Source organism: Lytechinus pictus, chromosome 2, assembly GCF_037042905.1.
Source record: "Lytechinus pictus isolate F3 Inbred chromosome 2, Lp3.0, whole genome shotgun sequence".
NCBI lineage: Eukaryota > Metazoa > Echinodermata > Echinoidea > Temnopleuroida > Toxopneustidae > Lytechinus > Lytechinus pictus.
Window position 1 is genome coordinate 67,385,258 of NC_087246.1, and position 26,433 is coordinate 67,411,690.

At 37.0% G+C, this 26,433-nt stretch overlaps 2 protein-coding genes across 2 annotated transcripts; both read right to left on the bottom strand.

Annotated features, from left to right (window-relative positions):
- Positions 1-1,189: 1,189 nt before the first annotated feature.
- Positions 1,190-11,148, bottom strand: LOC129269566 (solute carrier family 52, riboflavin transporter, member 3-like). Its single transcript, XM_054907081.2, has 3 exons — positions 10,876-11,148; positions 4,322-5,738; positions 1,190-3,150 (listed from the first exon to the last, which is right to left on the bottom strand). Exons 2-3 carry the CDS (start codon positions 5,561-5,563, stop codon positions 2,914-2,916), a joined length of 1,479 nt encoding a protein of 492 aa, XP_054763056.2. The 5' UTR covers positions 5,564-5,738; positions 10,876-11,148; the 3' UTR covers positions 1,190-2,913.
- Positions 11,149-16,945: 5,797 nt separating this feature from the next.
- Positions 16,946-24,895, bottom strand: LOC129253758 (fibropellin-3-like). The gene is made up of 6 exons (XM_054892183.2): positions 24,414-24,895; positions 21,572-21,715; positions 20,520-20,559; positions 18,850-18,975; positions 17,796-18,000; positions 16,946-17,585 (listed from the first exon to the last, which is right to left on the bottom strand). Exons 1-6 carry the CDS (start codon positions 24,420-24,422, stop codon positions 17,444-17,446), a joined length of 666 nt encoding a protein of 221 aa, XP_054748158.2. The 5' UTR covers positions 24,423-24,895; the 3' UTR covers positions 16,946-17,443.
- Between the last annotated feature and the right edge of the window lie 1,538 nt (positions 24,896-26,433).

Here is a 26,433-nt window from a genome sequence, read left to right on the forward strand (position 1 = left end):
AGTTAATAACAATGCGCCTATTATACTACCCCGGTTGCAACTGGGATGCCATAGGCAGGGGCCGCGGAACAGTTTTGAAAGTGGGGGGGGGGGGGGCTGACCATGCAATATATTATAATCAGATGCTAATTTTTACGTTTTTGTATACGGTTTTGCGGAAAAGCGCGGGGGCTGGAGCTCCCGCAGCCCCCCCCCTCGTTTCCACGGCCCCTGATAATGCGCTCGAGCAGTCGAGGAATTTCTCTACCGGATATCCATTTAGTACACCTGATCGAGTGAAGAGTAAAAAAAACCTTGCTGTGGCGGGATTCGAACCTTTGACCTCACGGTTCATTGTCCGGAGACTTATCCATTCGTCCACACCACTAATGCTAGGGTTACGACGGAACCGAATCAGCTGCGAATTCATCTGAATACACGTATTCGGGTTGTTTCGGGAATATTCTCTTCTCCCTCTGCGAATGCAAGGAAAAGTCGGGATGGATTCCGGGAACATGACCGAAACCATCCGAATCAGGCCGTATTCGGGCAGAATTGGTCCGAATTTATTCGGGAGAATTCGGTTTGGTTTAACCCTAGCTTATTATGGTGGTCTCCTGCATTCTTTTAAACAGTCATTTGTCTAATGAGTATAATACATTTTGTTAATATTATCGATCCAATGTTCATACTCCAATACTTAACATTAATTCATCATAATGCATTTGCACATATTACCTTGTGATCTTATATCTCATGCATTGAATTTATTTATTTATTTATTCAATTATTTATTTATTTATTTATTCATGTTTTCTTTATAAAAAGCAGGGTAGTTCCATTCAAGCCAGAGGCCTGCTTTACAAGGGAGCCCTGCTGTCATTCACATTTCGAACATTATACAATCATAATTATAACATACACAATTAAAATACAAAAAAATTATACATAATAAACAAATTACAATGGGGGGAATAAGGCCTATACATATGATGGATCACTTAAGGGACGCACCATTAGATATCCAGGGAGGGGAGGGGGGGCTGGAAGTAAAAAAAAAAAACCTTCTCCTGCTATAATGAGCAAAAAAAAACTTGGGACTTGAAATGCTCAGTTTTTAAAATTCTTTAAAAAAGGAATTTTCCTTGGGTGCATGTATTGGGATATCATTCCAAACTATGGGATCTTTAAAATAAATTGATTTTTTTTTGGACAAATTTTTTGTTTTCTTGGGTTAATGAAAATTTTTAGCATAACGAGTTTGATGAGATTTAAAAAAAAAATACAAAGTGTATATGGTGGTAATAAATCCTTTGGAACGCACCACAAAATTGGCAATATTCTGTCATATACGTGTAACATAATTCAACGTGTAACATAATTCAACAAGTCATCATTATTACTTTAAAGACTACAATTAAAACATAAAATAATTATCCTTTTTTATTAAAAAAAAAAATCTGACACAAGTCCTTCTCAGATGTGCTCATTGTTGAACCTCATACATTATTGTGTCTATCCTCTCTTTTTTCTCCTCTCCTGTCCGCTTATCCGCCTTCCTACCGGTTATTTGTTCACGGCATCAATCACATTCTTCGTGCATTATATTCTTTCCAGGTTATTTTATATATTTTTTCCTCCTTTTATACACATCATTAAATCCAGTTTGCTTGAGTCCACGACGGCATGTGTTCTATCTACGTACAGCAGCACCCATCCATCTTCTCAGGGCATTCTCCCCTTTTTTCTTCTCTTTTTCTGGGGGGGGGGGTGTGGTGGGGAAGGGTGGATATTTTTAGGACGGGTTGTTTTGTCCTTTATCAAACTATATATTTTTAATAACTTTGTATTTATTTTGTGAGTATTTCCCTCTCATGTATTTTTTTCTCATTTGATTATCTGTATTTATACTTTGTTATTTGTTGTGTTATCTATTTTTTGAGGGGCCCACATTGTACAAGCATTGCTTTTTAGTGGGTCCCCCCATTTCCATCTTAATTTAATTTCTATTGAAAAATAGTATACATATTTAAAACCTACAATGTGTTGCCCAAATTGTCTAAGTGTTTTTTCACAACATATGTATCATTAATTTTTTTTTTGCAACGGATACAAATATTTGTTTATATATGGTATACAATTTGTTTTTGTTTGATGAAAGTGAAATAAATAAATTTGAATTGAATTTGAATTGAAAACTGAATAAAAAAAGATGGTGATGAATGTACAATGTAAGGGTCATTGCAACTCATTTGAATAATGCCCTTTCTGTAGCATGAATGGTTTAGAAATAAAATAATTCCCACTAAATAGCCCATACACTATTTTATGTGTGATAGAATCATGCTATAATATAACATAATTAAAATACATCGAGGACATTTTTGAAGTCCATGCATGGACACCTATCCTTAACAAATAAGAAATCGTGATGCATCGCCCAGTAGTGTCTTTTTCATGTTTTTGGATGCACTGTAAAAATTATATATATATATGTATATGCGTGTATTATTCCCCATAGGCAACACCCCCTGGAATTCTGGAAGGTGTAATGGAGAAATTAAACGAAAATGACCTACATTTTTAAGTGAACCCTCCCCCCTTTTTGGGGGGGGGGGGGTGGTTGTCAAATTTCTCTGGACCAAAGAGTGAAACAATCCCCCTTTTTTGCTTGTCAAATTTCTCGGGATCAAAATAACCAACATTTTGGAGGCACCCCCCTTTTTTTTGGGTCAAATTTACATCAGCATCCCCAGTAAAAAATAGTTCCCATGGCCCTGTTTTCCAATATGAAAGATGCATGAAAAGTAGACAGGTAAAATATGCTCCATGCAAGACCTGGTCCAGAAAGGTAAAGTGTGACACTTAAAAAAATCCTAGGTGTGGCAATGAGCAGCACGTCCTATATTGATGAAAAACTAAACCCCTCTTTTCTCATAGTATGATACAAGTTGGGTGTGTCGGACACAGCCCTTGGTCCTCGTAAGCCACGAAAATGTTGCAAACGTTGATGAGTATGAACATGACAATGGCACCAACAGTCGCACCGATCTCTCCGAGTGCACTCGATAATATCAAATGCTTTCGGCTTTCATGTGTATGTCGTAATATCCAGGAGGTAGCCGCGCGGGAGTAGGAGTGGAACAGACCGGCACCTATCCAAGCAGCAACCTAAAGAAAATATAAAGCAAAAAGGCAATGTGTAGAAAGGTTGCTTGGACGAGCTTCATGCAAATTAATTCCATATAATTTACTTCCAACAAATGAAACATATTGTTTGTATTGACAAGTCAACAGGGAGATGAATAATTTATCAGGGTAAATCGAGGTATAGCATATTGATGGATGGTGGAGGGGTTGCGATATATTATGAAAGATGGAATGTCATGAACGTGAATGGAGCTTCATGTAATTTCATTTCATTTTATGTACTCTTTACAAATAAAACACATTATTTTAATTGTATTAACAACTGGGAAGATTACTTTATCAGAGAGTAAAACAAGGTTAATCGAATAGGGGAGGGGGGGGGGGGCTGCGATAAAAAAAAAAGGTGAGATTGCGCAGACCCGACTAAAAAGAACCATAAGAAATGATGAACTGTGTAAGCCTTAGCCCGGGTCGAATACCGGGGACGGGGTACACACTAAGAAATAGGGGTTCCCCATATTTTATGCAATTATACTCATGTGTGCACCTTTTAGGGTGCAGTTAGCTATAGGGTGCTGATATGAACCATGTAATAAAGGTGCAACCTAAAACATTTTTAATGTCAAATATTATGCACCTTATAAAAGGGGAAAAGTTGCACCTTTTAGTGTGCAAACGAGCATTTCTTGGTGCTAATTAAAATATAAAGATGCATTAATATTGCCCCTTTTTCCACTCATGGTGCAAGATTACCTCAAAGAGTTTGTACCGCTGTTTCATTTAAGGTACAAAGATTCCTTTGTTGGTAGGAGTATAAGAACCACCCCCCCCCCCCAAAAAAAAAAAAAAGAAGAAGCTTTATCTTCTCCCTATTGGTTGCGTTTACCGAATTGCACTCTTTGTTTGTTTTTATTTCCGTCATAAAAATACATAACAATATATACAATGTAAAGAGATACAAGGAGTAACATACACATACATAATGAAGTAAATTCTAAACATTGATTAAAAAAAGAAGAACAAATATAATGATTGAAACATATTAAGAAAGTTAAAAATAAAAAAAAATCAAACTTAAGACAAAAGACGCTTGGATGACCCATATTCAGCTGCACCAATTATATGTGCAGCTGGCCTTCCATGGGGACCAGAAATAAACAATGGGACAGAAATAAATAATGGGAATACTTACAATAAGTACTTTTCCAAAGAATATGCTGCTAAATGGAGGATATGGACTCAATGCCGCCACAAGGACGCAGTACAGACTCGAAATGAATCCTAATATAAATGTACCAGTCACCACTTTGAAGCTGTATATTGGCTTCAGTAAAAAGAGCAGAAAGGCAAGGGCGTCTGCTATTTCATGGATAGGCATCACCAAGCCGTAGGTCCCTCTCCCGTACGCACTGGCAGAAAATCCCTGTAATGGAGACAGGGTACCGAACAGGATATACTTGTTCAAAAGGCACATACTATAGAGAAACACAAGTTGTCTGTTCCTAAGCTCTCCTTCCAGTTCACAGCTTTTTGACTGATCGGAGTTCGCAGATTCCAGCCCAGATAGGCTGTTTGGGCGCGAAATCAAAAGTTCGTTCGCTTCGTTGGAAGAAGGATCATCAGATGAGTTCCATTGAAAAAGACCTCCACAGCCATCTTTTTTAAGATGGTGACCGTCCGGCTGCGGTGCGTATTCTCGTCTGGCGCAAGGCAGATAATTCAAACAAATGAATGAGATATGACAACAAAGCATCATCACGAACAAAAAGGTAAAATATTGACTTGGTGTGAAGAGATATTCTGGCGCCACTTCGCGCCAAGATGTACAGTTGTATGATACTGACGCATTCCCGACCACAGTTTGGTTCAGGAATGTATAATTGGCGACACATGTCTCTGTAGACGTAGCGCCTGCTTGTTGGATTAGAACAACGCATGCAGGAAGAATACTGCTCATTCCAATACCAAACCACAACCAGTTCAAATATGCGGGTTTCAGGAGAGAAATGAATCCCATTGATGTCGTATTCATCATCATATCAACCAAAGACACGAGAAAGACATTGAATAGGAAAAACACACTGTGTGGTTCACCGGACAAGTACGTCTTTGAGTTCCAGAAGAATATCAGCAAGAATGACCCGATGGAACCTATGAATGTGACCGCGTAGGTTACAGGGATCTCTAGTCTATAGATGCGAGTGGATGCAAGATACCTGTTGCAGCACAAGAAAATAAAGACTCCAAAGAGTCCAGATTGAACGATAAGGGTTATGTAGGAAGTGATCAGGTTCTTTTCGGGCAGGCCAAGGGCGACCAAGATGGGTATTTCGCTCCAGACTCCGGACACGGTCAACCAAGATCCACTTCCAAAGATGATGACGAGGAGGATGACGAGAATCCGTTGGGCCTCGCTGTTGATTCCGTTTGCCATCTTGCCTGTGGGGGAAGTGGTTAGATGGTTGAAAACCGGTGATTGTTTGATTTGTTGTAGATCACCGATCCGGACTAGCAGATTTTGCAAATGACCGACCTTATTCGCCACTGTTCACACATCTCGACTTCGATCCCGCCGAATCTACATTCGTTCCCCATTCCGGCAATATATGCTGTGAAATGGGTGAAAGAAACGATGATATGAAGTTAATTTATTGTAACGTTTTACTTTTAAATACTGGAAAAACAGGACAACACCCCATGAAAGTTACTTGCACTGACAATTTGTCATTCTCTGGTAGTCAATATACTGTATTAACAGTCAGAGACGAGTGTTTCAATTAAACGCTAACAATATATAACCATTGAATACTCAGAGTTGACAATTTCATTGGTACAATTTAATTGGTGCTGGCAACCTTCATGAAACGGTCTCCTGACAAACAGAGGTTATAATCCAGGGTTACATGTATAATGCTAGGTAATGTCAGGCGCAGATCCAGATGGCAAGAGTTCCATATGTTAAGTTGGTATAACGATACCCTATTCAGGCCATTGATATCAATTTAGGCTACTCCTCCCTTTAAAGGGGAAGTATCACGTGTGTGTGTATTTGAGTTTTGTCAGACGTGTATCAATCAGATATGATTATTTACGTCTGGGACCGACCTTTAACGTCATCATCCGAAAGACGTGACCAGGGCTCGAACCTCGAACCTCTACATCAATTTGTAACTTCCCCGCATAGCTTGGATTACAGGCGCACGCCACAACGCCCAGTTGACGATAAGTTGGTTTTAATAAAAGCAGAAAAATCAGAGAAAAAAAATTGGTGAAGGTCCGATGAAAATCCATCAAAGAATAAAATAGCAATGAGATTTTAAAGTTTCATATTTCATGTGAGCATTTTTAATAGAGGAATATACTAAATTAAAATATTCATCTTAAACAAAGGTTATGATGAGATATCTACCGCACACATTAAGTCATTTTTTTAATGGAATTTTAGAGATAGTCTGGACCTGCTTGTCTGGACATCAACATTTAGAAATTTCCGTTTTCCATTATCCTATGACTGATTTCCATCAAACCTTCCGACTAATATTTTCCCTAGTTTCTCTGTTTTTATTAAAACCAACCTATTACCAGGATGAACTTCCCCTTTAAGTCGACGATGAAGATAATGTGATACGAGTTTATTATTTTTGCTGGCAGATCCACTCAATGCACTCGCGATCAGTGCTTCCAAACGAGAGTACTTTTTATCATGTTTATCAGGTGGTAAACAATATCAATTTCATAGCATCAAGAGTGACAGGCAGAGGCCTAGGGTAAGTCACACTGAAATATTTCTCCATGTCGATGTCCATGGATAACGGACCGTGTTTATATATATATATATATATATATATATACAAATTAAATTGAAATGTATCAATAAATACACACAGTGTCGGTCTATACAGGGACGATGGACTGGCCGCTTAAAGGTCAAGTCCACCTCAGAAAAATGTTGATTTGTATCAAAAGAGAAAAATCAGACAAGCACAATGCTGAAAATTTCATCAAAATCGGATGTAAAATAAGAAAGTTATGACATTTCAAAGTTTCGCTTATTTTTAATAAAACAGTTATATGAACGAGCCAGTTACATCCAAATGAAAGAGTCGATGATGTCACTCACTCACTATTTCTTTTGTTTTTTATTGTTTTAATTATACAATATTTCAATTTTTACGAATTTGATGATTAGGACCTCCTTGCCTGAAGCACAAAATGTTAAAATAATGGAATTCCACGTGTTCAGGGAGGAATGAAACTTCATTTCACATGACAATGACGAGAAAATCAAAATATTTCATATTTCATATAATAAAATACAAAAGAAATAGTGAGTGAGTGATGTCATCAGTTCCCTCATTTGCATACCGACCGAGATGTGCATATAACTGTTTTGTGAAATGAAGCGAAACTTTAAAGTGTCATAACTTTCTTATTTTACATCCGATTTTGATGAAATTTTCAGTGTTATGCTTGTTGAATTTTTCTCTTTTTATTCAAATCAAGTTTTTGTTGGGGTGGACTTGTCCTTTAAAGACGCACCTCAGGCAGCAGGGCCGACAGAGCTAGAAAAACACTCATCAAAGTCTTCCAAGAACTCGGGCTGAGAATAACAGTGCAAACCAACCTGAAACGGTTAGACTACCTATCGAGAATAACTCCTACCAACCCTTCAGAAAACCCAACGACACCCCGATGTATGTGAATTACGCCAACTCCAACCATCCCCCTGCCATCACTAAGCAAATTCCCACATCAGTACAAACAAGAATCTCATCCCTATCTTCAAATGAAGAAAAATTTAAGACCGCAGCACCGGTATACAACGAAGCCCTGAGCAACAGCGGTTACCATGGTGACATCAAATTCGCCAAAAACCAATAGTCCAACAAAACCAGGAAAAAACGCCAAAGAAAAGTCACGTGGTTCAACCCACCCTAAAGCAGTAATGTCAAAACCGTCGGAGGGCAATTCACCAACCTAGTCGAAAAACATTTCCCCAAGGGACACAAACTGCACAAGATACAGCTGCATGAAAAAGGTAAATTCGATCATCAAATCACACGACGAAAAATTCATCAGAAAATCAAAAGAACATGCAACTGCCGAGTGAAGGAAGACTGCCCTCTACGGGGAAATTGCCTGACCAAGTCGATAATATACAAAGCATCTGTCACACACGGCCAAAGAGATACAATCACCAAAGTGTATTTTGGCCTAGCAGGGGGAACTTTTAAAGAAAGATTCAGAAATCACACAAAACCTTTCCGAAACGAGAAATATCAAAACGAAACAGAACTATCTAAATACATATGGGATCTACAAAAGAAAGGGGAACAACACAATTTAAAATGGGCAATAATGAAAAAAATCCAACTTGGCTATGCGGGGAAGTGGAATCTGCAACCTATATATGCTTATTTTTAGACGAAAAACTCATTATCGCAACTCACAAGAAAAACTCACTCAGTCAACCGAAGGTCCGAACCAATGCATGCCGTCACAAAAGAAGAAACAAAGGACCGCCGGACCGTGAAATGCATCCATTGCCCCAACCGAGGGCCACCACCAAATCCAACTAGCTTCAGTGTCCTGATGAGCCGCCTGTGATCGAGGCGCGAAACCATTGGTAGACCAGAGGTGAGGAAAATTCCTATATAATATATATATATATATAAATAATGCTGGCATATGCTGGCTAAATCGTTCAGGTGTGCATGACTGTCCCGCGTAACACAAATTTTTCACATCTGCAGTCGAAACGTTGGAAGGTTACTCTAAATTAATCTGCATATGTTTGAAATTGATATCTTTTAAGAGAATATGATATGAGGTCGGATATAAAACCAATATGTTAACATGGTCAATGAATAAAACTGACTCGTTCACACATTGTTGCCAGTTAGATGTGATTACATCCAAATTGTAATTGGCAACAGTACATTACTGATTCAGTTTTCTGATTGACTTTTATTGGTTATCATTTCTTGTAACAATACGTGGATTATGAGACCCGTGCCCTGTTACATAAAAGTTACTACCATGGTAACGTTGATCAACAGCCAATCAGAGTCAAGGATTCCATGCAAGTTATTATTGGATGTCAAAGTTACCATAATCATGATAATGATAACTTTTATGCAACGGGGCCCAGACTAACATATTTTAACATACATTTTTTTTGTTAAAATCTTCTTAATCCTGATTTGTGCGAATACAATTATGTGTTCCTCCGTTGTGATATAGATTTGTGTTTGAGGAGCCTTTTTTATTGCTAATTCAGTCGCGCCTATATTTCTGACAATTATAGTGTTTTTAAGGGAAGAGGAATGCAGCTTTTAGATAAATTTCTGAATTTTATCTCCTTTAATTTGAAATAGCTAAATCCACCCACATTGATTATTGGCAAAATATAAAAGGGATTTTGATATCAAATGTATTAACAAGTGTAATTTTGATACCTTGGCCAAGAAGAGTATACAGTTTGACTTTAGCACTCCTTCTAAGAAGCCTAATAAATTACAAATGTGCCATTATTGTATACTCTCTCATGCATGGATCAAGGTCATAGTCAGAAAAAAACAGGAAAAGTGCCAATTAGTTACTTCGCTCAAAATATATTTAATAAAATGTTACGCCCTTTTCGTATATAATGGGGGAACTAACATGTTTTGTGCAATGTTAACGTTTGTTATTCGCCTTCTACCTGGTATTATCGTTCTCTTCATGCAAATAGCATGCAAACCAATTAAGTCGTTTACACAATAACACAACCAAAAATGGCTGTAGATCTATATTACAACAGGATGATTATTTCAATTGAATAAAGGGATATACACATCTCAACTACTGAATTAAGTCTGTGAATGTTGTTATTCCCAGCATAAACAGGTGTATGCGATAGACTGTACTTGTATACTGAAAAGCGTCCATTTACCTGTTCACTAATTCATAAGCATAATATTTCAACACATTTCAAAACTGTTGTTGACAACCTTAACATTTGCCACAGGTTTGTCAGATATAGCAATGTTCGGTTTGCATAATGAATGAGAAGCAAAACGTTTTCCCAATATCAATATCATTTCCAAAACAAGCAAAATAATATGAATATTTGAATAATCAAAATGATCACCAAAAAATGCCAAAGGCAAGATAATTCGTTTTTAGTAATCACGGACACGGTTATCATTTGAGATGTATATTTATTTATAATCTGTAGTTTATACCAATAGAAATTTTCAAACATGATCAAATTGCAAAATTTGAGCGTATCGTTTGATAAAGCATTGTCAAAGTTGTAACCAAAGACTATCATAAATGAATGCACTGCGGCCTGTGTCACTACCTACCGGTGTAGTAGGTATATATAGATTGTAGAACGACTCTTTCTGCTCGAGAGACTGAATTTTAACGAACAAAAGAAGGCTCTTAAGGCTCTTTTACGCCTGGAATACCTGCTCGAATCATTGATAAATCGAAATACAAAGTCTGTATATATAAATAACTATCATTATCAACAGTTCAATATAGATAAATGACTAAGGAAATGCTAAAACAGTGACCCTTGTTAGCCTGGCTGTTTTTTAATATATGACTATTGTTCGTGGATATAACCTTCTGTCCCTCCCTTTTAATACAATTGCCTCTGAAGTTTTTTGGTCGGGATTTGAAATGAAAGCTATTATAATCATGGGCTTACCAGCAAAAATGAGTAAAGAACTGGCTCCAGAGTATACATGTACATACCTGCTATGCTTCGTTGCTAAAATGGCGACCTGGTGCAGACTCGAAAGACTTGCTTAAAAAATTATATAGGCTTAGTAATCCCCTGTAACCTCAAAGAATATATCTCACAATCTCCCAATTATCCGTCGAAATATGGGTATACATGGGCATTATTCCCGACATTATTATTGTGAAGTCTGGTGCGTTTACGGTATAAATCTGTATAGATTGTGACTGTTGATGCTTGAGTAAAGTCACGGATGAAATTCTCCGAAGAATGCATGGCGGGCGAATGTGGGTTAAAATGACATTTTTGCAGGCATTGTAGATGTGTGTTATATAAAAACTCAAATTCAGATTGAGAAACTTATATTTTGCTCTTAGGGGAATACTTTTTGATCCATCAGTTACCATTAAATTTTAAAGTGACTTTTTAAGTATTTTAAAGTAAAGTGACCATCCCCTTCAGAATTAGTTGCCATTAATTAGTGACGGGCTTAAAATCTAGATGGATCATGGATGGCCCTCTACAAATGGGGTACTAAGGAACTGGAATTTAACCTGAAAAAGGGGTCTTCGAGAATGATGCCTGTACTGAGGGGTTTGGGAACGGGGGAGAACAGGGCCCCGTCTTACAAAGAGATACGATTGATCCGATCAATCTCTAGTATATGGAAATCCATCAATGTCATAATTTTTCTTTAGGAAATTTCCTCATTTTCCTTTGAAAACAAAGGGAAGCATACTGAATTTTCAAGAAAACAGTGAATTTATTGAATATACATAATTTCTAGAAAATATTTTGAACAAACATGTAATTTTAGATGTTGACGTTGCTGGCTTTCCATAGTTGCGATTGATCGGATCAATCGTAACTCTTTGTAAGATGGGGCCCTGGTTGGAAATGATATGCGTTTTTGAAACTGTTGACAATCAATGCGTGGACCGCACGTACCAAGACTGCGTATCCCCGGGCTTTTAACTCTCATTTCACAATTACACTCTAAAAAGGTTTACTCAATATTGGGTAAAATGGGAACATGCATGTTGGTTGAGTAAAAAGATATTTTGTAAATTTTACGCAATGTTGCGTTGAGATAGCCCAATATGGAGTAAAAAAAATACCCAGCAAACATGCATGTTCCCTTTCTACTCAATATTGAGTAAAATTTTACTCAGTGTTTTAAAGTGTAAAATTAGCATATTTCAGAGCTGGGGATGTTTGGACCTATCAGATTGTCAGGCATGGACAAATCTCGCTGCCTTCTGTCAGCTTTTCAATGGCTTTGAAACTAGAAGGGGAAAAGGCTTCAAAAAGAGGGTTACTCACTGACGCTGAGCGATTTAAAGGATGAGGTGGGGGCAACAAAAGACATAAAAGATTTTACCAAATGATGGTTATTTAAATAAATGAAAACAACCGAGTCTTTTTAGATCAAAATAATTCCAAAAAGACATCACTATCAATAGAGACAGTGATGGGGCCACGTTTAATCATAAGTCATACATTGTAAAATTACTATGTTGCACATCACATTGTAATTTGTATTTTTGTATAAAATAGCAAAGATTAAATGGTCTCAATCCGACTGTAGCTTAGAAGCAAATCCTCGATGCCACCTCATTTAAATTTCAAGAGAGTTTTTGCTTATTATTTATGAAAATAACAATACATTGACACCCAAGAATCTGCCTAACATACATAACTATATATGCTCATCGAAAAAATATCAAACAATATCATTTTATTCTTCCCTATCCAATCGGTATTTTCTTGTAATATATACTCTAGATATAACGATCTTACCATAAGGGAAATGAAATGAAATCTATAGTTTAATATTTGTTTTATTGAAAGGGACAGATTAATACAATGATACATTTCAGAAGACAATGCCATCATGATCATAATTGTTCACTGAAATAGGAAAAGCAATAAAAGATGACACATAACAGACTCGGACAGATTTGGAAATACAAGGGGCGTTTTTGTGTATTTTATAGATCCCTCCATTCGCATAATTATTATTGCGGTCACATCGAATTTGTAAGTAATATTTAATTCAGTATCATTATTGTAACTGTATTTGAAATTCAATTTAGTAATATTACATTATAATAAATTGAAATTATACTGGTAGATTGTGTATTAGGATATCACTCTGGATGGCTTAAATATGGCTTGTATGTAGTTTATTTCCGAAAATATACTAATTGTACATGTACTTGGCAGGGGTATAATGTGCCAACGATTGTGAGAGGGCACAATATGACGCATGGAACCAAATTTATATATATATATAAACTCCTCAAAAAAAGTTTGGAAATCTGACTTTGATCGAAAATCCCTCCTTGGTTTTAGTAAATATAAATGTGTAATTAATAGCTCTGAATAGAACATTTAATTATCTTTAAAATGATACCCTACATGATATGATTATGGTTCACATGGAGGTGCAGTGCCTTGAAATGTGGGGCAAGCTCAAATTTCAAATGTTGCAAAATGACACAATATTGAAAGTCACTGTTCTTTTTTCCGTGGTGATGAGTGAGTTTCTCAGCGGTTTGTTTTTTACTTTGATCGATAATCCCTCATCGGTTTTAGTAAATATCAATGTGTAATTGATATCAATGAATAGATCATTTAATTTTCTTTAGAAAGATAGCCTACAGGATATGATTATTGTTCATATGGAGGTGCAGTGCCTTGAAATGTGGGTCAAGGTCAAAATTCAAAAGTTGCAAAATGACACAATATTGAAAGTCACTGTTCTTTTTTCAGTGGTGATGAGTGAGTTTCTCAGCGGTTTCTTTTAAATGTTTTCATGCACATTAAAATCACCATTAATATGGAACCAAACACACCTCTGCACAATCAAAAACATAACAAACAAACATGCATGGGTATTTCAAACCATATGTTATCTCACAGTACCATCACTACAGAAGCAGGGGCTTGATTTGAATGGATTTTCATCTCTATTGACACAGACAAAAGAATCATGTTCTGTATTGACCCATCATGACTATTTCTGCTCGTTTTGCAGCTTTTCAATTCAGACCTCATCCAACACTTTTGAATCCTGCTCTTTTCGTGATTGCATGATCATAACAAGCATGGTATCATTTTAAAGAGAATTAAATGATCTTTTGAATGATATCAAATATGCATTGTACAAAATTTGGAGTTAGGAGAAATTAATGGTCAAACTCAGATTTCCAAACCTTTTTTGCTCGTTTTGCAGCTTTTCAATTCAGACATCATTCAACACGTTTGAATCCTGCTCTTTTCGTGATTGCATGATCATAACAAGCATGGTATCATTTTAAAGAGAATTAAATAACCTTTTGAATGATGTAAAATATGCATTGTGTAAAATTGGGGGTTGGGAGAAATTAATGGCCAAACACAGATTTCCAAACTTTTTTGAGGGGTTTATATAATATATATATATATATATATACATTTGAATATTCATTAGGTGGGCTGATGATTTCACATCTCCACTTTCCGTTTTCTTATGTTATTGTATAAAATCATATTTTTTCCTTATTTCATACTTGTGTGAATAACATGTCTTCCTTATAATGAAATAAGTTGCAGCAATAAATATCTAATGCACTAAATTAGTTGTCAATCCAATTTTTCTAGTTCTTAGAGGAAAAAAATTGAATAAACCTAATTTCATATGATAAAATACAAAAGAACAAGTGGGGATGTGACATCATCAGCCCACCTAATGAATATTCATGACGAGTGTTTTCACAAAATATTGCTAAACTTTAAACTTCAATTAATTTATTATTTAATCGCTAGAGGGTATTCATTTGTCTCGCAATCTACTATGGTCAACAAGGAAATTCGTAATCACTCTCGCAAAAAGTGTTCACTAGCTTACAAGTTCATGAGCTTTCGAGTGCCGCTATTATTATTTGTTATCCGATTTTGATCAAATTTTCGGCATTTTGCTCAGTGAATTCTACTCTATTTATTAAGCTATAAATACTTTCAGCCCGGACCGTCCTTTTAAAGTCGCTCTTATCTTATGAACAGCTTTATGAAACGGCCCCCATTGAAGTGTTGAAACAACACTAGTTAATAATCAAACCAATATTGGTTTAACACTGATTAGTGTTGTTTAACTGCCTATCTGGTGTTAGACTAAAGCTGAAGTGGTGCTGTTTCAACACATTCTCTGGTGTTTTCCGAAATAGATACCAAGCTGGTGTTAAATTAACACCGGTATCATTGCAGTGTACTATAGAACGATAAAGGCCGTCAAATTTAGTGTTTAGAATACGGTAAGTATCCTTCAAATTGTCGTTCGATGCAACTTTGTGTACGAGAAGTTTGATAATATTTGCAAGAACCAGAAGTGATATAGATATAAATTACTTTGGTTTAATTTCTTTTCAATGTTATGCTTCCAAATCAGAAATAAAAGTTATAAATCAATAAGCAAAAACAATAACATTCAATTGTAAATGGGTTAACATGGATAAACAAAAGACATACACAAGCAAAAGAGCATTATTATCATTCATATGAGATATGGTATAGAAAAGCCCCCACCCCGAAACGGGATAAATTATAATGGACTTCAAGAACTGGCTTAGGGGGGGTTGGACCCCAAAATTTTCACGACCAAGATAAAAAAGAGAAAATGAAAGCAAAGGGGAGAGAGAAGGTGAAATATGATATTATTTTCTGAATATGATGTCAAAATCTATCACAAAATTAGAGTTTCGTTTAAAAATGTCAAAATTTTTGCTCACTCGCTCGCAACTTTTTACAGATTTTGCTGCCCAGTACGCCATGTCTGGTCCACTCAAAATTTTTGTCAAAGCATGCACTCAACAACAAAAAAACAACGCCCTCACACACACACACTCACAAAATCTCAGGTAAGATTTGAAACAGGAAATCAATCCGTTGGAGCCACACTGGTCCCTGGCCGAAAATGCCCCCCCCCCTGGGGATGGGGAGGGGGCGGCAACGAATATCGAGCTCAGATGCGACCATTTATGGGTCAGATCAGATCCTACTGCGTCACAAATGATCTTATTCAGGGTTGTATTGACCTGGAACAGAGTGTGCCCCCAACGGACTGATTTCAAGACCAATCTAAACCGAGAATTTAAGAGTAACCAATAAATCTTGTAAATAGTGTTAAAGGAGAATGAAACTCTTGGAGCAAGTTAGCTTTTGTGAAAGCAGAAAAATCAAAGAATAAGATCAACAAAAGTTTGAGTAAAATAGGACTAGCAATAGAAGGGTTATGAGCATTTGAATGTCGAGATCACTAATGCTATGGAGATCCTCCTATTGGCAATGCGACCAAGATCTATGATGTCACAGATGTACAACTCTCCCCTTTTGGACACTGAAAATATACCCCAAAACATCTCTTTTTGCTCATTCTAATCATATGACAAACGATTCATCAATGATATAATGTTGTGAAACCTCAGTCTGTACTTGTCCTCTCATAAAAAGAACACCTCACCTTGTGATAGACTCTATAAAAGTGAGAATATAAGTGAAATAAGTACTAAAGTAATGAGGGAGTTGTACGTGTGTGACATCACAGATCTTGGTCGCATTGCCAATGGGAGGATCTACATGGCATTAGTGATCTCAATATTCAAATGCTCATAACTTTCTTATTATTTATTCAATCTTCCTCAAACTTTCAACAATATGTTTCTTAGATTTTTCTCTTTGATATGGATTCAGCTGGTTTCAAGGGTTTCATTCTCCTTTAACAACCATAGACATAGACATACAATGGATTAGGGGAAATTACTCTGAATCCATGCAATAAAATTACTTTCAAGTTGTTTCTCGAAGCTTACATTCTCGTTACATTCCCAGGTGGGTGTTTCATAAAGCTGTTGGTAAAGTTACGCACAACTTTACGCACGACTGGAATATGTTCTTAGGTCATAAATCAATTATATAGGGATATCACATAGCACAAGAAAGGATCACCAGTCGTGCGCAAAGTCATTCGTATCTTACGAACAGCTTTATGAAAGACCCACCTGTACCTAATCACTCGAACTGAACATCATTACAATATACAAGCAGTGAAATTTACAAATCTAAATTTATTGGATGAATGTTCTAATCGAAGTGTAATCGAATATCATATTACTCGATACATAATTGTAATATACCCGATGGTTAGCCCCCAGCACCATTACAAGATTATGAGCACGAGAGCAGAAGGATAGGGACAGATAGATAATAATAATAATAATAATAATAATAAACAGTTCTTGTATAGCGCATATCACGATTATGAATAATGTCTCTATGCGCTTCCAAAGGACTTGGATATTATTACCCCAGCTGTAGCTTGGCAGCCGTAATTACTAAGATTACAGCGCACACGCATTTCAAGGAATAAATTCCTGCCAGGTACCCATTCACCTCACCTGATCACCCTAAGCATGTTAAGGGCTTAACAGGGCGAACGATTATACTCTGTTTTATTTTTTAATTCGAAAAATACTTCTTGGTAATCCTTGCAAATGGAATACTGGACTTCTCGGTCCGTGTATATATGCGTATTGAAATGCCATTTTAAACGCCCTGTCTATTTTGAGAGAGGACGCCCTCTCTAAATCTCTCGGCTGCCTCTGTGAAGTCTGAAGGAGTATTGAGGCCCAGATGTTGACGGGGACCCGGTGCCATTTCCATACGAGTGAAATCATCCTGTCCAATTCTGGAAGAGACATAAACAAATTGACAAGAAAATGAAATAAGAGGTTTGATAAACGTTATTGTGACGGGTACCATTGTCGCCGTGATCAAGATGAACAAACTACAATGTATGTAATTCAGTCAGCTGGACATTCATCCATGATGGACACTTAATTAAGATATACACAATGTCTGTAATTTCTTTAATTTTTGTACGAAACAAAAATCTAACCTGTTGGATGACCAATGGTCCTCGCAGGTGTCGACCTCACTGGTCAAGATCCAGGTGGTCTTCATGATTTCTTGACCTTGGCAAACATGGCACAGACCTGTCCAGGCCGTGGCCGAAGCGCCGTTACTCCAGAGGACTGAGAAGGCAATTGCATTATGGGATCCGTCCATGGAAGTCCATCCCGAGACACGTCCAGGACCAGAACCTGAAGGTAATACAAAAAGTCAGAAATTATATTTATTTGAAAAAACATAATCGCGGCTGGGGGCACGAGGCGACACTCTGCTGCTGTACAGAATTCCAAGGGGGGCACGTCCCATTTCCGATCCCACCCCCATCCTCAGTCCCCAGGATCGCCGTATGATATAAGTACTCTATTACTCATTAATTTGAAAGCTGGGAAAGTCAATTTAGTTCTTAGCAGACATTGCTTGATACAAAAGCTTTAAGGTGGCATCGACTTGTCGAGATGGCAAAATGATTTAATCTCCCTAAGTCGACATACAACAAAATTTTATGTCAACAAGGCGAGATAAGTTATCGAGCTCTCCATTTCGAAAAGAACGCTAACCTGCTATCATCCTCTTTTTAATATTTGTTTGAGATGAGGGCGCGCTACACATAAATGCTACACCGAGCCGCGTTGACGCTTTATAATTATGAGGGGAAAAAAATCACCAACTGTTAGGAGATCTGAGGAAGAGAGAGATGGGGGGGGGGGTGAATGGATCGAGCGAGAGAGAGAGAGAGGGGGAGGGGGAAGATGACCGGATGGGGAATTCAAGACTACAACTTAGTAGTCAATTATGTATTTCGTCTTAGAAAAAAAGAAGATGCAGTGAAGAAGACGTGCTCATCTGACTTCCAAATCATGAAAAAGAAGTTGTAGTTTAGTTTTTGCACAAACAGGGAGATGCACCAGAAAAATATCTGAGAGGAGGGGTCGAAGCTAATCCGAAATCTTATATTAATAAAAAAATATTCAAAGATATTAATATTTCCAGTCTGGAGTACGCCTTTGGCAATGTTTGGCTTTAACAGATAAGATACCCACCTGCAGCTCCGGGTCTCCTCTCCACTGCAGTCCTGAATTCGCCTGTCACGTGACCTGTTTCTCTATCGACGGTGAGGATGATTTCGGAACCGAGACTGTTGTACCACTTACCCGTCACGTTGCATTCTGGGTAGAAGAGACAACATGACATTACGTCACAATGGCATATATCAAAGTTACGACTGCACTCGACCGAGCGTAAAATAGAGCGACTTCACCGAATATCATAAATAGTTTTGCATGGACATGGCTGGAGGTAGTGTAAAAAAAAAGGATGGGAGCGATTCGTAAAAATAAGCGAAATTCTAGCAATCCAATACCAATTCTGCGGTGGAAAATGGATTGAGCTCAAACAGCCAAGGGTGGATATGGGGGAGGGGGCTTCCGTTAGACCCAGTTTTTTTTTTTATTATAAGGGCGATTGGTTCTATGTTGCCGACCTTTGACCACTGTTGTTTTGGGGGAGAGGGTAGCATATTTCTTTCATTTTCTTACCCCAGTGGACGTCCCACTTTCCCCACTGACTCTAATCAACCCAAGCTCAGCTCCTTTTCCCCCAACACATCATGGCCGTACAAAACGGTGTATAATATAGGCCTATATATTTTGTGTTTCAATCCTTCTTGTTTGTTAGTTGTATCCCAGATCCTTCAAATGACAATAAAAAAAACTTGATCAGCTCTGTCTCTTTGCTTCCTTGTAGATTATCGTTTTGTGAAAAGAAAACATTGTAGGGCCCCGTTATGCATAATCATTATTCGAAATTAGATTTTTTTTTTTATTGATATCGAGGCAAAGGTCTATATTTGAAATAATTAAAATCATATGAAAGGGACATGCAAATTTGAGAAGAAAAGTGTTACTTGATAGAACATTGCACATTCATGTCACCATGTATTCTATCCGGGGGCCAGTCAAATTTATTCCTGTACATATGCGTGACCAAATTATTTCCAAACACCCCCTAAACGAGTTTTTTTCTCTGTGTGCAAAATAAACCCCATAACAAGTTTTTCGCGTGCTATATTTACACATTTTGGCCCCGAAACAAGTTGTCGTCAGAATATGACCCCGGGGAAAAAGCATAGGGAAACTCCCTAAACACGTTTGGCTAGTCTTAAAAAAAAGCTTTGGAGAAAAAACATACCCTAGCTACGTTTGAACCCGCGATTGACCATTGACCAGTCTTTCAAAACCACCCATTTTCTTGAAAATCGGTGTTTTTGATATCTTTAACGAGTACACGCGCGGCCCTCGTCTAAAACTGAAAACCACCCCTTTAAACGCGTTTTTTTTTGGTCACGCATGTGTACATCAATATATTTGACTGCCCCCCGGGTATTCTATGATCATTACCACTGGGAAAACTGAATTGAGCAAATCAGTGAGAAATATAACTACACGGCAGCAACTACAATTAACGTATATGCCTAAAAAGAAATATTTGGTGCATTTCTTTTCATCAGGAACAGAAACGTGAGGAATATAGATGAATATACATGTATGTTAAATGGGGTTAAATGTAGACACGTTTTTCTTTAAAATGAGACTGAACTACAACGAATAATGTGTATGCCTACATTATGATTATGGAGCTATAATAGCTCAATCCATGGTATGATTTTAAAAAATTGTGAACAATAGAGGCAAACTGTACATTAAGTATTTACCAGTGGCTGGTTCAAAATGGGTAATCTGGTCACTAGGGGTCTGCAAACAAAATAAAAGATGAAGTAACAAGTAAACAAAAAAGATTTTAGACTTGTCATTTTATGACGGTTTGTTAATTGGTATAGTTCAACAATGGATTTATAGTGAAAGATCTAGGTGGTAATTACGCGGCCCCAGTTTGATCCTTTATACAGTATCATGCATTATAGTGCGTTTAGATATCCGGCCTGGATAACATAATAGGGCCTATAATTTGTCATAAGTTTGGAGTAATTAGTGAGGCTGGCTTTTATAGCACTCCTAAAATTATGGAAAATCAACACCGGCATAATGAGCGGGTATAGATTTTGGTTATATAAATCTCAGAATTGTGAAATAAAAAACATACAATTTTTCAATTTAGAATCAATAAACGATATTGTACAATGCCACGACACCCTCCATCATAATCCAGGTGGGTGTTTCATGAAGCTGTTCGTAAATTAAAAGCGACTTTAAGAACGACTGCATTGAGAACCTTTCTTTTGCGCTAAATAATCATGAACATTTAATGGTGAATATCATATACCACAAGAAAGGATCACCGGTCGTTCTTAAAGTCAGCTTTATAAGATGGCCCCATGAATGCTATCACGATCCCGGAATATATTCGTGATGTTCGTCATTCAAAAAGCTGAATTTAATCACGAAACATCTCAATCACAATCCCTCGAAATAAAGTCGCATCGCATAGTATTCATGTTTGAACATCACTTAATTGGCTGACAACTGTCCAATTTTGGACAGTAAAGTAGCTGTTAATGAGGAATAAAGTCTATCTTTCTACCATGTCTATAGGGATTTTTTTTTATATATTGACGAAAAACGTTAAATGCCGTATGGCAAAACACTGTAGCAATTTAAGTACTGAATGATAAGGCTTTTATAAGAATGAAAAGTGTAAAATCAAATAAATAATTTAGGTGAAAATACTGGACAAAGCAAAAGGCATATTAACTATGAGAGAGAGAGAGGAGGGGGAAGGGGGAGAGAGAGACGGGTGGATGTTCACCTCGTAAACAATGTCCTGGAGCTGGACCTGTTCCACACCAAAACGATGACGATGATGACCATGGTGCTCTTGGCGGAGAGGGTTGTTGAACGCACTCGCGCTGAAGACGAGCCCGACAACGAGCATGAACCAATTCAACATGATCTGGAGAGAGAGGGGGAGAGAAATACAAATCCTCAATGCACGTAAGGAAATGATCGTGACGTGCACGACGTTAATACAAAGGTAATTATGATGATAGTGATGATGATGATGATGATCAGTGGCGTAACTACGGGGGGGGGGCCTGGGGTGGCATGTGCCCCCCCCCCCAACGGCTGACCAAAAAAAACGGGGAAAAGGAGAAAAAGAGGGAGAAAGGAAGAGAAACGTGGGAAAGAAGAAATTATTCATTATAATGTTATATTATATTATAATTGTTATGTTATAATTATTACATAAGAAACATTTTTATCATAACTTTATGAAACATAATTTGCTCAGGGCCTATGTTTTCATTGTTCGTGGTGCTCGCATTGTCTGTTTAATGAGATATATAATCCTGTTGAACTAAAACCTCCCGTTTTCAAGTCAATATACACCAAATATATTTCCTCGCACTTCGAGTTATTATTGTTTTATGTAGTGGCATATGCTTCTTTTTCATGACTACTTCAAGTGATTGCCCCATGTTAAGGTCTTGATATAAAACATTTAATGATTTCCTGTCCGTGATTACGTTCGCATTAGTCATGTTAGTGGTTAGGTGAGATATGTCTGCTCTCCATGAATTCCTAAAAATTGTCCTTAAAATGTTTCGGTCAATATATACAAAAATTTCAGCTCGCGCTTCGCACTCGCATCATTTGGTTAGTGAAATACGCGTGGTCTTAGTGAATTCCTACAAACAAGCCTTAGAATGCCCCACTTCAGGTCTGAATTATCTATATTATTTAAATTTTCAGCTCGCGCTTCGCGCTCGCAATATTTGATTAGTGAGATGCGTATGATAATCATGATTAGAATGACTACAAAAAGTGCTTCATGTGTTCAGATGTAATTGGCACTCGCATTACATGACTATGGTGAGATATGTATACTCTAAATGGATTCCTTGAAAAATAGTCCTTAAAATGTTTCTGTTTGGGGTCAATATATAAAAAAAAGGTTAGCTCGCGCTTCCCGCTCGCATTGTTTAGCGAGACAGGTACATATCATGATTACAAAAAAAATATTATAATTTCCCTTTTTAGGTCTGAATATAAAAAAATTTCAACTCGCGTTTCGCATTATTTGATCAGTGAGATTATTATCCGTTTAATGGCATTGTCCTTAAAATGTCTCTATTAGGTAAGTATACCTGGCAACTGATGATAATGACAATATGACTCTAAAAACACTGAGTAAAATTTTACCCAATATTGGGTAGAAAGGGAACATGCATGTTTGCTGGGTATTTTTTTAACCCCATATTTGGCCATTTCAACGCAACATTGCGTAAAATTTACAAAATATTTGGTATCTGTTTACCCAACCAACATGCATGGTCTCATTTTACCCAATATGGGGTAAACCTTTTTTTAGAGCTAGTGTATGAAGATGATAAGCCGTTTCATGTACTAAACAGCTACATGTACATTGTAATGGGTAAAATTTTAACCAGCACGAGGTTAATTATATGTCCAACCAATTTGGGATAGTATTTTACCCAATGCGGGAAGCATATTGTCCAGTAAGGTTAAAAATAGGCAGCAATCACTTTAGAATGGGCAAAATTTTCCTCACACTAGATAAATAAAAATGCCCAAAAGAAATGTCCAATGTTGGTTGGATGCATAATCTCCCTCATGGAGCATTTCACCCAATATTATTTTAAGAGTGGATAAAAAGGGAGATAAAAGGGTTACAAGTTGCTTAATGTGATATTATCATCTTTTTATCTTAATTTATTAAACAGCTCATCTGCAATTACGGTACTTAAAATGTGAACACATAATTATTTTAGTAATTCCTGAAGTTTACTATCTATTTTAAAGATTAGCCTACTGAATTTTTGAATGAACCAGTACCAAAAGTTTAATGTGATTCGTAAATGCTACAAACTTTTGTCAGTATTGTTAGCATTAATACCTTTGCAAATGAATAATTACAAGAAAGTAAACCATTTGAATAGAATATGAAATATTAGCGGAAAGATATAAAACAACCAAACGGCGCGCCGTGGCGGTAAGAAAACCTGGTAATTCTGGTCAAGGAGATGAATACTATAAACATGATAAAACCGTACAAACTTACCCACTCAACTACACCAAACACCCCGTTTCCAGCAAATGATCAATCATTCTAGGCAATAACACAGCTGGCAAATTCGTCGAATTTAAGTTATAATCTCCAGCTTAGCAGTTTGAAAATATTTCAGAAACTTAAGTGCAATTATTCATATTCAACTACTGTTATCAAGGTGTTATCAAACTTGCTATCTTGGATCTTTGCTCGAGCGGGGTTAAATTAGGCTAAAAGAACTTCATCAGTACATGTAGAATATACGTGATTACGTAGTATTACTTGTTTTTATTCCCAAAATCACACATAAAAATACGATAGAAAAAAGTATACAAAATATGTAATAATACATAATTATATATTAAACAGAGGTTAGCCAATTCAGCAATGTTTATCGAACATTACTGCATTTACTGCCGTCGAAAAATTACAAAAATGTGTACATTAAGCAGAGATTACTAAACTTGTGTTTTCATGATGGAAATCACAGCCTGGTAGAACATTTTATAACGCCGATTGAAAACAATTTAAACACAAAACTCCCCCAAAACAAGAATCATGGAACGAAATGAATACTTACCCTATGCATTCTCTGTTACAATATGGAGAAAATTGTTGACAAAATCTGGTATATGCCAGTATTAGACTTCAAAGAACGACTGATCGAGGAAGAATAATCTGTGGTGCTTTGAAGTTTGATCCCAGCTATTCCGATTATGATCCGCAGCCGCACCTCAGAACCAACCAAGCCAATCCAGAACCGATTGATGATCGCCCCGATGGGGTTATATTGTGTATCGGATCTAGTTCCTGTTTTCAGTTCCCCCTATGTGACCAGGGTATAACTAATGAACTTCTGCAACGATCGAATGCCAGGAACCTGAAGGTATTGTATGGTAATCGTTCTTCCTTTTTATCTTGTTTGCATTAACTTTATATTGTTTTACGAGTGTCATTATACAGGACTTGTAACAAAGCGGGGCCTTTTGGAGTCGGGGTCACGATGGGTTAATATCTGTTGGATTATCAGCTCATGTCCCTTTGAGAACATCACGTGATTCTGTGAAACAACAGGAGAGATCGATACGCATTAATGGGTAAGGTTTTGAGAGCTAGCTGTCCTGATCGTTTTGAGATTAAAATGTAATTAAACCAAATTGTCTTGATTAGGCCTTTATCGCCTCTTTCAAGCGTTTTGTATTCATGTGTAGCATGTTTAAAGGTGGCCATATCCTTTTCCAATTCATAGCAATTTTCGCAGAGCTCAATAGGCAATTACAATTAGGGATTAGCGCCCAAATGGCGCCCCGCCCCTCAATAAATTACAAGAGAATGCTCGATACGCTTCATGTAAGCTCCTGTAAATCATGAATTTAATAAGATGCATCACAGAGCATTCCGAAATTGCTTTAGCTGATAGATGGATATGACAATGTTAAAGGAGAATGAAACCTTTGGAACAAGATAGCTTGTGTGAAAAAAGAAAAATCAAAGAAACAGATCAACAAAAGTTTGAGAAAAATCGGACAAATAATGAGAAAGTTATGAGCATTTGAATATTGCGATCACTAATGCTATGGAGATCATCACACTGGCAATGCGACAAATATGTGTGATGCCACATGTGAACAACTCTCCCCATTACTTTAGTATATATTTCACTTTAACTGCCTCTTTTATCACATCTATCAGCATGATCAGTAGATCATGTCTTCTTTCTTTAGGAGGGCATGTAATACAGATTTTCAAAGAATACATCATGGATAAAGAGTTTGTATCACCATATGAAAAAGCAAAAAGATACATTTGGGGGGTATTTTATAGTCCATCAAAGGGAAAGATGTTCACATGTGACATCACACATCCTTGTCGCATTGCCAATAGGAGGATCTCCATAGCATTAGTGATTGCAATATTCAAATGCTCATAACTTTCTCATTATTTGTCCGATTTTTCTCAAACTTTCTTTGTTCTTATTCTTTGATTTGTCTGTTTCGACACAAGCCAACTTGTTTCAAAGGTTTCACTTCCCTAATCCACTAGGCAAATGAACAAACGCACATCTATATTATATGTTTGCTTACTCGTGTCAGTGCAGGCGTATATATATTTTTTTCGGTCATTCTATTTTCACTTTTCAATGGCGCAAATTTGACATTTTTGTCCTACTTTGATGCAGCTGGAGCTTGAGTGGGGGAGGGGAGGGTGGGGGTGACGCGATTTGTAAAATGTCACAATCATCTATATATCCCCATCTACTACCAAAGTCGATTGAGGGAATTTCATGCTTTCCAATCTAGCTTTCCGATTGCAGGATCCACCGGCGGGATAATAATTCCCAAATATCTTCAAGAATATTCATCGGTGAGAGACGGAGACTGTAGATTTTTCTTCAAGAAGGCACACCCTCGATCCCCGTATAACGGCATACCCACTAATTGTATGATATTTTTAATACAATATTATGGGGTTTCCACTGCACTGTAAAATATTGGGTATTTTTTTACTACCACAATGGAAATTATGAGTCTAACTAGTTTTGGGCGGTATTTTACCCAATGCTCAGTAAGGTTAAAAAAATAAGCAGCAATGACTTTAGA